This window comes from Mixophyes fleayi, chromosome 5 (assembly GCF_038048845.1).
Source record: "Mixophyes fleayi isolate aMixFle1 chromosome 5, aMixFle1.hap1, whole genome shotgun sequence".
Taxonomy (NCBI): Eukaryota; Metazoa; Chordata; class Amphibia; order Anura; family Limnodynastidae; genus Mixophyes; species Mixophyes fleayi.
This window is the reverse complement of record NC_134406.1, coordinates 11,250,316-11,265,673: the sequence shown is the minus strand read 5'-3', so window position 1 is coordinate 11,265,673 and position 15,358 is coordinate 11,250,316. Positions and strand designations below refer to the sequence as shown.

Sequence of the window (15,358 nt, the reverse complement as noted above, 5' to 3'; positions counted from 1 at the left end):
ATATGTGAAAAATTACATACTGGGAAGGATTACACATAGGCAGCCAGGAGGCACACAACATTGAGGAGATGGGACTACAAAAATATATGGTTAGAGAGTGTGGGGCAGAGTGGTTCTTGATAAGAAACAGAATGAGGTAGTGTGTTTGATCAGGGTTAAAATTGTGCCAAATTTTCAAAACTGTTCCACAGAATATTTGCCCCATTTCACATTTGGCTGTTAAATGTCCAATGTTTCATTGGTGGAATTTGGCCATAAGTGTTTCCAACCGTAGCACATAGAAGAAAAAACAGATCCTCATCATCCCAGCTCTGTTCATAGAATATAAATACTGCAATGCATATTTATATACACAGCACAGAATGGGACTCCACAGAATGGCAAACAAAAGTGGAACTCATAGATTATATCACTGGAACATTGCACCTCTACGAAACAGCTGTCCCGCATGAAACTTCACAACATGTTGCCTATGATTCCTTCATTGCTAGTCAGGGTACACCCATACTTTTGGGTTTAGAGGGTGCATAATGTCAGGGGATTCACAGTGTGGAAAAGTAATACAAGTTTAATACAAATGAGTAAAGGTATTTTATAAGAAAATGTGATAGAGGGATAAGAACGTGTTATAAAAGGTATTGAGAAGTAGAGATGATTTAATCAATCAATTCTTAAATCCAGCTGAATTTCAGAGATTCAAAGAGGACAAATTTATTCTGGAACAAGTCTTGATTTATTGAATAATTAACACACATAGAAGAATTAGGCCAATCACATTGGATGGAAGTAATCAAGCCAATCATCAGGAATCAAGAAATGTCAAATGTCTATAGATTGATAAAAGGAGATTACAGCACCTGAGTAGTCATTCTTCTGGATTGTGCTGGGGAAACGTCTGAGGATTCTCTCTGTGACTCTGATAGACTACATTCCTGTGCACATCGCACTGTGTAACCAATATACAGATTTTTCTGTGTGATTTATCTTTTCCTTATTTTTTCTTATGGATTGTAAACCCTTGTGTGAGGACCGCGCGTCTTCAGGGCCATCTTAACAACATTAGGGGCCCCCAGGCAAAGCAGTGCACCAGGGCCCCTATATATATATATATATATATATATATATATATATATATATATGTAAAAAAATAAAAAGTGGTATATTTATACATATATATGCATGTGTGTGTGTGTAAGAAAAGGTGATTTTATATATATATATATATATATATATATATTACTTTTTTTTCAAATCCCCCTTAACTTACCTTTCATTCGCCCTGTTCTCTGGGTCTGATCCTCTTCTCTTCTTCATCACTGTTCTGCGTTCCTCCGTGCTGTGCTCGCAGTGAATGTCGGGTGTGATGATGTCATCACGTCCGAAATTCATTGTGAGCACAGCACGGAAGACGGGACCAGGGAGGGAGCCGGATCGCCGCCTGACCTGAAGGTGACCGCAAAAGGTAATTTTTTTTTCATTTTTTTTTTATAGGAGTCCTGCCTCGGGCTTCTTTGTCCGCTGGGACCCCGGGCACCTGCCCATCGTGCCCAGTTGCAAAGACAGCCCTGCGCGTCCTAGTGGGTTCTGTAAAATCACCTAGGCAGATTCTTGCAACCAAAACTCCGTGCAGGGTACAGCATGCACATGTGACAGAAGCACAGTTTCAGACACAGGTTACATACCCTTCATTATTCCTACAGTGATGGAGCTAATACTGGGTGGGTAAGGGTGGTAACCAGCTTGTGGTAGGTGGGAGAATGATAATGTTAACCCCTGAGTGTCCTCCTCTATAGTGGTTGGGGACCTTGGCTCCCTGTGGAGAAGGTGCCTAGGAATTTAATCCAGGGTACTAGTATAACAATGACTTTGCTGGCCAGATGACAAGTTTGATACTATCTAAAGTTGAATACCCTAATTATTTAACCCAGACATCTTGCTCTGTCTTATCCCTGATTAAACACTCCACCTGGCGACCTTTAAGAATAACTGGTATGCATGGCATACAATAACATACGTTAACAAATGCATAGAAACAACAAATGACAATAAACTGTAAAGCTGCAATCTGATGACAGAGGTTATGGATCAATGGATCGCAAGTGTTTATATGTTTCAATCGTACAAGTCCAAAACTCGCACTGTGTGGTTTCACAACTTGTAACATCATACAGACTGCCGCTAAACAAAATTAAATTCTATACTTGTCATTTGCACCATTATTTATCTAGTTTTAGGAATACACAGGGAACTCATTGTCATCTCATTTGCTTTAATTGTTAGAATGCAGTAACTGGGGCAAAGCACACTATTTTTTCCCATACCTGTCATTCATTGTGATAGCAACTGGTGTATTTGCTAAATGGCTACAAATGAGATTTTTTTTTGCTGCATCTAAAAGGGGGTCAGTGCTTGTGGATTCCCAAGAACACTTACACAAACTTTTCTGTTGTTACCAGAGCAAGAAAAGGAACTATGCCAGAGGAAAAGGAGTCAACGGAAGTAGGTTATGAAGTGTATTTAGATTTACAAATAGGTTTTTGGAGCACTAGGCAGCACAGTGGCCTAGTGGTTAGCACTTCTGCCTCACAGCACTGGGTCATGAGTTCGATTCCCAACCATGGTCTTATCTGTGTGGAGTTTGTATGTTCTCCCTGTGTTTGCGTGGGTTTCCTCCGGGTGTTCCGGTTTCCTCCCACACTCCAAAAACATACTGGTAGGTTAATTGGTTGCTATCAAAATTGACCCTAGTCTCTGTCTGTCTGTCTGTCTGTCTGTCTGTCTGTGTCTCCCTCTCTGTCTGTCTGTGTGTGTGTGTGTGTGTGTGTGTGTGTGTCTATATCATACTTGCCAACTCTCCCGGAATGTCCGGGAGACTCCCCGAATTCGGGTCAGTCTCCCGGACTCCCGGGACAGCTGGCAAATCTCCTGCATCCCGCTGCAGCCACCGCTAAATGACACGATTCAGCCAGAATCGCTGCATTTTGGCCCCGCCCCCCACGACAAACCGTCATTTTCATCGCAGGGGCGGGGCTAAAATGACGCGATTTGTCTTGCCCTGCCCCGCCCCGCTCCCCAGTCACGCCCATCTCCCAGAAACAGACTACAGAAAGTAGGTAAGTATGGTCTATATTAGGGAATTTAGACTGTAAGCTCCAATGGGGCAGGGACTGATATGAATGAGTTCTCTGTACAGCGCTGCGGAATTAGTGGCGCTATATAAAATAAATGATGATGGTGATGATGATGATGATGATGATGAAGATTGCACCATTGTTAGAGGAAAACAAGTTTAAACAGGCCAAAGGGAGGAGCTTGGTGGGGTGAGGACATTCCTAATATTTTGCTTATTTTTTAACATTTAGTTTAAGGATTTTACTTTTTGTCCTAATATAAAGCCTGGTTTATCCTTCTGTTCACTTTACATTTAACATGAGGGTTTAGGAACATGGGAAATGTATTTATTGCAGGTGTCAGTTTTGTGTATGTGAAGTGTTTTATTACATTGCTCAGACGGTGCTCCAGATGCGTTTTCCATTGAAGTGCTGTGTGCAAGCACAAAATGAGTTCCATTAACAGTGTAGGATGAGATCTGCTCTCAGCTACCTCTGAGCTGGTGACAAATTGAGGTCTTTTTTTTAGGGAGTGCAAATAGCCATGTGCCTTTCTGCATGGCAAGGAATGCCCTTAATATGTGCCCTCTCGACCTGTATGTCTCATTGCAATAATCTTGCTCCATAAACTGAAGTCTTGTTTCTGATCAGCAACATTAGTCACACCAATGTGATTACTCCCTACTTTACTAAGGTCACCTTCACTCCATCTAACTTCGCTCATCTGCCTGTGCAAACTGTTGCTCTTAATGGGCCAATTTAGCCCATTTAGCCCATTAAACCAATACACCCCAACAGAAATCTAGGTGTATACGCGGAAATCAAAGTGCATGGCAGGTGAAAAGATGTTTTTGCGCTTCTGAGATGCAGTTTCGTGAAATGTAAATGACCTCCAATGTATTTGCGATGCTGGGCAGTAATAGTACACATCTACTATAATAGTGCATGTATATACTCACATTCAATAAGTCTTACTTTGTGCATTATATTACAGCTACCCACATATAGACTGATCAGGTCAGTGAAATTAAACATTTGTCTCTACATTCGAAAAAGTGACACCTTTCTTTATATATCAAAATATGATGCAAACAGATAAGACATGATATGACTGAGGGGAAAATATATCCCTACATCATGTGTGTGTGGTCATCCTCTAACCATGGATGAGGAAATATTAGAACTCGTTGTGTTCTGGTTTATGGACCTGACTATGGAACAACTATATCTGTTCAATTTGGAATTGCATGATCAGATCTGCACTTACGTGAGCTGCTAAAGAATGGACACTATAGTTGGTCAGTGTTGAAAACAAAGAAGGGCAGTGTAGTAAAATGCCTTTTGGACATAAATCTTCAAACTAATTTCCTGCATATTATAGCATCCAGCACACAGTGATAGATAAGAGGAAACAGATATAATGTTTTGGTCCATTATGGCAAATTAGTGAAGGATGGGATAAACTGTGCTGAGGCACAGTATCATGAAGGGGTGAATGCTAGTGGTACAGTGTGATAATGGGATGGAAACAGGAATGACATAGTGTTTGAGATTATGATGGATTAGATACAAATGGGGTTGCATTATACAGGGGCTGGTATAAGTGGTACAATGATAACAGGGTGGTATTCAACTTCAAACGATTAGGTTAATTGAGACCATGGTGTTGAGAAGTTGATGAAAGCAAGGTGTGATACAAAATAACTCATTTGCAAAGTGTACGCAATGGGCACCACTAAATGCATTAATTTTGCAGACATTGGTGTGGATGGTCCATCTAGCACACTTCAAAGTGAACATCTATTCTTCAGTATCGGGTGATGCCAAAAGAAATTTGAAGTGCACCTAGGTGTGCAGAGAAGACAAAAAATCTCAAGGGACACAGTGTGATGGAAGGATGGCAGCAGGAAGCATATGATATTGGGGAACAGGAGCAGGGACACATGATGCTGGAGCACAGCATGATAGGAGGGCAGGAGCCAGGGCTCATAGTTTTGCGGCTGTGCATGATGGCAATGTGACTGCAAGAAACATTTGGTGTTAGTGTTTGGAAGTGCATGGTGTTAAGGCACAATGTGACAGAAGGTCAGGAATAGGGGAATCATGGTGTTTGGGCACAGTGTAAAAGGATGGTAAGAGCAGTTGGAACCTGGTGTTGGGGCAAAGTATGATGTATGGACGGGAGCGGGAAGCATATGGTGTTGAAGTACAGTGATACAGATGTACAGTGAGACAGAGGGGCAGGATACACATATTGCTGGGGCACAGTGTGACAGAGGTTTGGAAGAAGAAGGCACATGGTGTTGGGGCACAGTGAGATAGATGGGCAGGGTACACATGCTGCTGGGGCACAGTATGACAAAGGAAGGGTGAAGTGGGCAGAGACACAGGAGGAGCATAGTGTTGGGGCACAGTATGACAGAGGGAAAGGGGATGTTGGGGGAGCAGGGTTTGTATGATAGTGGAGTACAGTGTGATAGATGGGTAGGTGCAGGAGGTACTTGGTGTTGGGGCACAGTATGATGTATGGACGGGAGTGGGAAGCATATGGTGTTGAAGTACAGTGATACAGATGTGCAGTGAGACAGAGGGGCAGGATACACATACTACTGGGGCACAGTGTGACAGAGGTTTGGAAGAAGAAGGCACATGGTGTTGGGGCACAGTGAGATAGATGGGCAGGGTACACATGCTGCTGGGGCACAGTATAACAAAGGATGGGTGAAGTGGGCAGAGACACAGGAGGCGCATAGTGTTGGGGCACAGTATGACAGAGGGAAAGGGGATGTTGGGGGAGCAGGGTTTGTATGATAGTGGAGTACAGTGTGATAGATGGGTAGGTGCAGGAGGTACTTGGTGTTGGGGCACAGTATGATATATTGACTGGTGACACATGGTGTTCGGGCATGGTGTGAAGAGGTGCAGGATCAGGAGGCATATGTTGTCAGGATACAATGTGACAAAGATGGGCAGGAGGAGCATGGTGTTGGTGCACAGTATGACATGATACAACGTGACATTGTGTTGGTGCACAGTGTGACATGATACAACATGACATTGTATCCTGACAACAAGAGGGGCAGGAGGAGCATGTTGGCACTGTGTGACAGAGAGGCAGGGGTCACATAGTGTTGGAGCACAGTGTGACAGAGGTACTGGTGGCACATTGCATTGGGGCACAGTATGGAAGTAAGCAGGAGCAGGATGTGCATGGTGTTTGGGCACAGTGTGATAGATTAGAAGGGGGATTATAATGTCAGGGCACAGTGTAAAAAAAAGTGCAGGGAAGTGCAGGAGGCACATAGTATAGGGGCACAGTGTGACAGAGGGACAGGGGGCACACTGTGTTGGGGCAGAGTATGGAAGTGAGCAAGAGCAGGATGTGCATGGTTTGAGGCACAATGTGATAGATTAGAAGTGGGGGTCATAGTGCTAGTGCTCAGTGTGACAGAGGGGCAGGTGGTACAGTGTGACAAAGGGACTTGGGGGCACAATATGTAGGGGCACAGTGTGACAGAGTGCAGAACACACATAGTGTTGGGGTACAGTGTGACAGTAGGGCAGGGTACACATATTGTTGGGGCACAGTGTAACAGAGGGGCCGGTGCACATAGTGTTAGGGCACAGTGTAACAGAGGGCCCGGTACACATAGTGTTAGGGCACAGTGTAAGAGGGGGCGGGTGCACATAGTGTTGGGGCACAGTGTAACAGAGGGGCCGGTACACATGGTGTTAGGGCACAGTGTAAGTGGGGCCGGGTGCACATAGTGTTGGGGCACAGTGTGACAGAGGGGCCGGTACACATAGTGTTAGGGCACAGTGTAAGAGGGGCCGGGTGCACATAGTGTTAGGGCACAGTGTAACAGAGGGGCCGGTACACAGGGTGTTAGGGCACAGTGTAAGAGGGGCCGGGTGCACATAGTGTTGGGGCACAGTGTAAGAGGGGGCGGGTGCACATAGTGTTGGGGCACAGTGTAAGAGGGCCGGGTGCACATAGTGTTAGGGCACAGTGTAACAGAGGAGCCGGTACACATAGTGTTAGGGCACAGTGTAAGAGGGGCCGGGTGCACATAGTGTTGGGGCACAGTGTGACAGAAGTGTAGTGTGCACATAGTGTCAGGACACAGTGTAACAGAAGTGCAGGGTGCAGATAGTGTTGGTGCACAGTGTGATAGAAGTGCAGGGGGCATATATTGTTGGGGTACAGTGTGACAGAAGGAAAGGGATCACAAAATGTTGTGGCACAGTATGGCAGATTGAATGGGGGTTCATAGTGTCAGGGCACAGTGTGACAGGGGCAGGGTGCACATAGTGTTGGGGCACAGACAGTATGACAGAGGGGCAGGGTGCACATAGTGTTAGGGGCACAGTGTAACAGAGTGGCAGGGTGCACATAGTGTTGGGGCACAGACAGTATGACAGAGGGGCAGGGTGCACATAGTGTTGGGGCACAGTGTAACAGAGGGGCAGGGTGCACATAGTGTTAGGGGCACAGTGTAACAGAGGGGCAGGGTGCACATAGTGTTGGGGCACAGACAGTATGACAGAGGGGCAGGGTGCACATAGTGTTAGGGGCACAGTGTAACAGAGGGGCAGGGTGCACATAGTGTTGGGGCACAGACAGTATGACAGAGGGGCAGGGTGCACATAGTGTTGGGGCACAGTGTAACAGAGGGGCAGGGTGCACATAGTGTTGGGGCACAGACAGTATGACAGAGGGGCAGGGTGCACATAGTGTTAGGGGCACAGTGTAACAGAGGGGCAGGGTGCACATAGTGTTGGGGCACAGACAGTATGACAGAGGGGCAGGGTGCACATAGTGTTGGGGCACAGACAGTATGACAGAGGGGCAGGATGCACATAGTGTTAGGGGCACAGTGTTACAGAGGGGCAGGGTGCACATTGTGTTAGGGGCACAGTGTAACAGAGGGGCAGGGTGCACATAGTGTTGGGGCACAGTGTAACAGAGGGGCAGGGTGCACATAGTGTTGGGGCACAGACAGTATGACAGAGGGGCAGGGTGCACATAGTGTTGGGGCACAGTGTAACAGAGGGGCAGGGTGCACATAGTGTTGGGGCACAGACAGTATGACAGAGGGGCAGGGTGCACATAGTGTTAGGGGCACAGTGTAACAGAGGGGCAGGGTGCACATAGTGTTGGGGCACAGACAGTATGACAGAGGGGCAGGGTGCACATAGTGTTGGGGCACAGACAGTATGACAGAGGGGCAGGATGCACATAGTGTTGGGGCACAGTGTAACAGAGGGGCAGGGTGCACATAGTGTTGGGGCACAGACAGTATGACAGAGGGGCAGGGTGCACATAGTGTTGGGGCACAGACAGTATGACAGAGGGGCAGGATGCACATAGTGTTAGGGGCACAGTGTTACAGAGGGGCAGGGTGCACATTGTGTTAGGGGCACAGTGTAACAGAGGGGCAGGGTGCACATAGTGTTGGGGCACAGTGTAACAGAGGGGCAGGGTGCACATAGTGTTGGGGCACAGACAGTATGACAGAGGGGCAGGGTGCACATAGTTTTGGGGCACAGACAGTATGACAGAGGGGCAGGGTGCACATAGTGTTGGGGCACAGACAGTATGACAGAGGGGCAGGGTGCACATAGTGTTAGGGGCACAGTGTTACAGAGGGGCAGGGTGCACATAGTTTTGGGGCACAGACAGTATGACAGAGGGGAAGGGTGCACATAGTGTTAGGGGCACAGTGCAACAGAGGGGCAGGGTGCACATAGTTTTGGGGCACAGACAGTGTAACAGAGGGGCAGGGTGCACATAGTGTTAGGGGCACAGTGTTACAGAGGGGCAGGGTGCACATAGTGTTAGGGGCACAGTGTAACAGAGGGGCAGGGTGCACATAGTGTTAGGGGCACAGTGTAACAGAGGGGCAGGGTGCACATAGTTTTGGGGCACAGACAGTGTAACAGAGGGGCAGGGTGCACATAGTGTTGGGGCACAGGCAGTATGACAGAGGGGCAGGGTGCACATAGTGTTAGGGGCACAGTGTTACAGAGGGGCAGGGTGCACATGGTGTCAGAGGATAGTATAACAGATTGGTGAATGCAGGGTCACATACTGAGACAGGAACGAAGCACACAGTAGAGCATAGATTTAACCTGTGAGAAGATGTCAGAGACAACTGATGCAGAAGAAGATGATAATGTGACACACGGGGAGATGCCGGGTACACTGCGGGGAGGGAGACACCAGCCTCACAGAGTCACCCGCAGGACAGCTCCTGGGTGTAATGAGAACAGATCACACGTCATACATGAGTACTGCATCCTCCATAGCGGCCGCCAGTCAGGAGGACCCCGGAGCACAGCGCTGCCCTCCGTCCTCTGCCGCCGCCCGGGAACACACAGTCAGTTCAGCACCACGGACAGCGACCAGCGGAGGCACAAACAATCATCGCCTGAGTGACTTCCTTACCATCCAATCAGCAGACTCCGTCCCGCCCCCTACAGCTTTGTTCAGCTGGTTGTCAGCGAAAGGGAGGCGGGGTTAGCGCGGAGGGATCTCTCAGGACCCTGCCCTGGGGGAGGAGTCCGGGACAGTTGCTGCAGGAGTGTTTATAGAGCGCGGCAGAGGCTGCTGTCCCCAGTCCCCGGCAGGTGGAGGATCTGTCCCCGCTCAGCTGTCACCCGTGGAGGAGCCGCTATATGAGTGTCCAGTCCCCGGGTACTGACAACATTAGGATCGTTCCCCATTCTCCTGCTGCTGCTTCCCCCTCTATTGTCCCCGGACTGTATCCCCGGCTCTGCTCTCCCAGGATGGAGAAGTATCTGCCCCAGCTGCTGGCTGAGAAGGACACGCTGGACCCCTCGTTCACTCACGCTCTCAGGATGGTGACTGAAGGTGAGGGACCCCCAGCTCCTGCATGGACCAGGGGCCAACTGTAACCTCATATAGAGGGACACATGCCAGGGATCCCCAACCTAGGGGTCTATGGGGCATCAGTCTATGGGATCGCAACATCTGCATGGTCCAAGGACCACTCCAACATATATACATGGGGCCCCGACATCTGCATGGTCCAAGGGCCACTCCAACATATATACATGGGGTCCCGACCTCTGCATGGTCCAAGGGCCAATACAACATTTATACATGGGGTCCCGACATCTGAGATCAGGGAGCATCCATAGACAGGGACTCTGACTTGTGTATGCCTTATACTCCTAATATCAACATCTGCAGATAACATGTATCCCTGAGGTCCCCAGCGTCAGGCTTCAGGGAACAGGAAAGCACAAGGTCTCTGACATCTGCAGACAACATGCTATATATACACTGTTGGGGTCCCTAGCACCAGCATTTTAGGAAAACATGTCCCCAAGAGCATGGGTTGGGAAGCGAAAATTGCCATCCCTTGAAAGTAGTACAACACATATCCCCAGGGTTACTGGGTTCAGGCGATGGGCTCCTCTATACAGCAATTATCTGGGATATGCTCTACTAGCAAGTCTTAACATTGTAACATTTTTGCCCTGTAGTAGAAGCTATGTAACTTTGCATTGCTTATATATATATATATATATATATATATATATATATATATATATATATATATATATATATGTGTGTGTGTGTGTGTGTGTACAGGTGATATAAATCTGTAGATTACGTTTTTTACATACACTGTTTGTATACTGTTATCAAAGCAAGCATTGTTTTATTAATATAAATATATATTCTTGTATTATGCTCTAGAGCATAGAAGTATGTTAGGAATTTTTAGTTAGAGGCCAGATAGATATTGTTTGCTCATTACTATTAGTTTAACACATTTGAAGTTTCACATCATGCTGCCTTTTCAACAAACGATGAGTGTTATATCTGGTTTCTGGATCTGTTAACAGCATTACATTGCAAATCCAATGCAGATTATGTGATAAATGGCTTTTAAAAGAAAAAAAGAAAAAAACCAGGGACAGGTGTGATCCGGGAGGCTTGAATGTCAATGTCAGATCATTACATCATGTTTCTGTGTCGTTTGCTGTTATTGGAAGTCCTGTAGATGGCTGTAAGTGATCTTTGCAGTGTTCAGCCTGCACTCCTGCTCGATGGGGAATATTTATTTTCTCATCAGTGTATCTAGAGATGGAACAGTAATCAGTGGAAATCAGGTTTCCTCTCCGTTTCATGGTTTTAATAGGGATTTGTTGTAAGTTAGCACTGTTAAATCCCCAAAGTGTTTTGGAGTGCAATTGCAAGGACCAGGCTGCAGTTAAAATCTTATTACAGTTTCCAAGATCGTCGTACTGTGAATGGGTGTTTTGAGGCTATTTCATGTGAAGGTGTTAATGCCCAATGTGTGCCATTAAATTTGCTTTTTGTATTTGTTATGTATTTTTGCTTATTTATTTGCTGTTCTGTCCATTGCTGTGAAATCTTTTGTTCAGTCCTTTGTCTTTCTTTGCATGGCTCGGAGAATGAGATTCATGAAGTCTATGTATAGACTGCATGTACTGAATGTAGATTTTATGGTCCGTGTGATCATTTTAATAACTGTACTATTCCTTATTTAGGCCTGTCTTGATTATAAACTTGATGGATGGGTGCAGTTTGCAGCCGCCTGCCTGGTGTTGATCAACCTTTCTGCAGATTATCACCTTGTCATTTTGCAAGCGTGATCATATTAATATTGTCCAATTTTGAAGGCTTAATTAACTGACCGATCTTGAAAGTAAACAGTGCGCTCAAATGGTGCCATGAAATCTGCCTTGAAAGTCGGCAGGGAAATGCATTCTTTAAAATCATATTAATATTCCTATGTTTTGAGAGCTTCGGATATGAGCTGTTGAGATGAACAGAGACCGTTTCTTAGCATATTTCATGAATTAGTAACAACGTTTCGGGTGGGTGCGTCTTTAAATGGGTCACAAATAAGTGCGTGCACTTTAATTGATCTGTTTGCTGTCTGTTACTTACCCCTGCATTGTTGCATTGTTTATTAGAAAGTGTTGTTTTGTTAAATTAATAACTGTGTATTGAAGATTAAATGCAATCACCACTAACGCAGAGAAGGTTTCTAATTTCAGGAACTCTCTTGAGAAACTTTTGTCTTTAAAGTTTAATGTGTGCACCCTCAGGACTATGGAAATGTGAGATTCCAGGTCTGCTGGGCTGCTTAATTCTCTGTCCCCTATCATTTGTGATCCTATATTTCTGTACTGACCATTGACTGTCAGCAGTTTGTTTTGACAGTCCCAATTCTTCTCTAGTGCATTGTTCTTTTCTGTGTTATTATACTAAAGCCTCTCCAGCGTGTACCATGGCAATACCATTATTTCCAATAAACGTATCTGTGACGTTTCTAGTGTCTGTAGATGGTTTATAATATCACAGATGCTATGCAAATGGTTTGCCTCTTGTCGGTTGAAAGAATAACTCTCGATATTGTTTTCTCTGCTGCATTTTGTGTTGTGTTCCTGGCAAGTCACAATCTCTATATGAGATGCTTAGTTATAGCTTCCAAATGTGCCATGTTGTATTTTCTTTCTGTCTGCCTTGTATCTCCCCTGACATCCTCATCAAGACCAGTTTATCACAAGTTTGGAAAGGCTAAATTGGAATTTGTTGCATAATTCACACAGTCTCGCTCTCTTCCCTGCTCGGGGATTTGGGGTTTGCAGCCTTCTGATATTATTCTATAACACAAGAACTTGCTGTACTAAACACATTAGGAAAAGAAATACATTGATGTATAGGGCAAGTCTCTTTAGTGAGTCATTAGCAGATGGAAAGATTTTCTAAAGTGCAGACAGCTACACATTTTTTGTGTAACACACTCATATAAATATTTTATATATATATATATATATATATATATATATATATATATATATATATATATTACAATTACTCCAAAAACGTACTAGTAGGTTAATTGGCTGCTATCAAATTGACCCTAGTCTCTGTCTGTGTATGTTAGGGGATTTAGACTGTTAGCTCCAATGGGGCAGGGACTGATATGAATGAGTTCTCTGTACAGCGCTGCGGAATTAGTAGCGCTGTATAAATAAATGATGATGATGATGATGATGTCACATTTTGTACAAGGTTGAACTACTACTAAAGCTACTGCTTTCACTAGATTTGAAACCAGGCTGTTGCAAGACAAATAAGCTAACATAAAATGACTTGAGGTTCTTCTGTCCTATAGCCTTTCCACCAGCATTCATGCATTTAGTAATCTGTGCTTTTCATTTCTTTTATTCCATATTGTTGTGCTGTTCTAATCTTAGATCTTGACTTTAACATAACTTTGCTTAAGATAGAATAACAAATACACCGAGAACATGGTCTCTGTGGTGACCCTTAACAATCAGCCTTCCTCACTCTGCTGCACAACCAAAATCCGCGGTCCCTTGAGGTTGTATATGAAATAACACAAGCTATCTGTGAGCTGCACTACAGACAAGCCGTATGTTTTAAGCTGTTTTAGTTCAGTTATTTCAATGCTGGTGCCTCTTGGACTGTGATGGTCTGCAGGGCTATTGAAGACAGATTTGCACTAGCCATAAAGTTGTGCCTATCCAATGTGTTCTGTAATATGCTAGTGGTGATTTTTAACTTTCTTATTCTATAAAGCAACTGGGTTCAATATTCTGTCATTTCAAAAAATAATAATAACCTATTAATATCAAGTAGAGAACTTTGCGCAGTGTAAGAATGGAAGGTTGGTAATAAATCTTAAAATATTGGAACATTATGTAACCTGTGGCAGATCTTTGCAATGCTTGCTCATTCAAATATTGAATTATTAGCAGTAAGTAACTATAAAAAACAAAAAAACAAAAGCAGCAATTTTGGGAGAACATGGAAATGCTCCTACTGCTGTCGAATTATCAGATCAATAGCTGGCTAAAGATTTAACTTCCCATCTTGATAGAGCTTGGGCTCAAACATCAGGGGGTTTATTTAGTGGTGGAGAGACAAAATGCCAGCGTAATTGCCTGCAAAAGGCGCTTTCCCCAATTTTTCGTATTTGTCAAATGGTTAATCATAGCAAGTTTAGATAATTCATCAAGCTGTGAAATGCAAAGCTTTTCGCAGCAAGATATCGGCAGCTCAGGAGGGCGTTACTGGTATCTGTTTATGGCATCCAGCTGAAGTCTCCCACGGCCTCTCTAGATTCCTCCCAGAAGAAAGCGATATGCTCATGTTCATAGCGCTTACTTCACTCACCGGCAGCGTTAGACTTCTGGTGAAGAGGTAAATTACCTCGCGGAAGAGTGGGGTCTATGCCAGGGGTCCCGCAGATCAGTCCCGGCATAGTAAATTGCTGTGGTACTTTATTATGTACCGCTGTGATCTGCAGTGGTACTCTTTGAAGGCTACCGCACTGGGGTCATAAATCCTGATATTAATAAAAATACTCTTGCTTTGTTAACCTAGAGAAGGGGTTGGCAACCTTTTTCTGCCAGTGTGTCGGCTAAAACGTAGCCAAGCCCAGGTGTGCCATATATTAGGGGGGACAGAGGCACACATGAGTCTATGGGGGCAAAGGCATACATGGGGCAGGGCGGGCAGAGGCATGCATGGGGCAGAGCGGGCAGAGGCATCCATGGGGCAGAGCGGGCAGAGGTACACATGGAGTAGGGGTGGCAGAGGCACACATGAGGCCGGGAGTGGCAGAGGCACACATGAGGCCGGGGGTGGCAGAGGCACACATGGGGCGGGGGGGGCAGAGGCACACATGGGGTGGATTGGTGGGCAGAGGCACACATGAGGCCGGGGGTGGCAGAGGCACACATGAGGCCGGGGGTAGCAGAGGCACACATGGGGCGGGGGGGAAGAGGCACACATGGGGTGGATTGGTGGGCAGAGGCACACATGAGACCGGGGGTGGCAGTGGTACACAAGGGGCGGGGGGACAGAGACATACATTGAGAAGGAAAAATGAAGACAGGAAAGGGCAGGGTTGCAATGCAGACGGGAGATCTAAGTTCAGGATCAAGAGCCTCTTTTACAGTGCACCGCAAGATGGGCACTCACTTTCTATCAGGCACGACCAATATTGAGTCTGAAGGGAGGAGAAAAGGGTTAGAAGCAGGGACACAGCCAGTACGTAGATGTAGCGCTGCGGTACCTGAATAAATGACAGCACGCACAATACAAACAGAAAGTACCTGTTCCCCCAGAGAAACCGGCGGCAGGAACTCGGTGCTCCCAAAACAGTGTACCCCCTTGATGTCTGAACATGACCTGGGGCCCGGTGTGCTAC

General features: G+C 45.7%; 1 protein-coding gene across 3 annotated transcripts in view; it reads left to right on the top strand.

Annotated features, from left to right (window-relative positions):
• The first annotated feature begins 9,690 nt into the window (after window positions 1-9,690).
• The window catches only part of KHDRBS3 (KH RNA binding domain containing, signal transduction associated 3), an 80,257-nt gene continuing 74,589 nt past the window's right edge, over window positions 9,691-15,358 (top strand). For 2 of the 3 annotated variants that reach the window (XR_012692723.1, XM_075211683.1), the window contains exon 1: window positions 9,691-9,984. Coding sequence is in view for 1 of the 3 variants with exons in the window: in XM_075211683.1 (XP_075067784.1) it covers window positions 9,789-9,984 (196 nt within the window). In the remaining 2 variants the exon portion in view is untranslated. The remainder of the gene's footprint in view (window positions 9,985-15,358) is intronic. The other variant, XR_012692724.1, reaches the window with a different exon arrangement.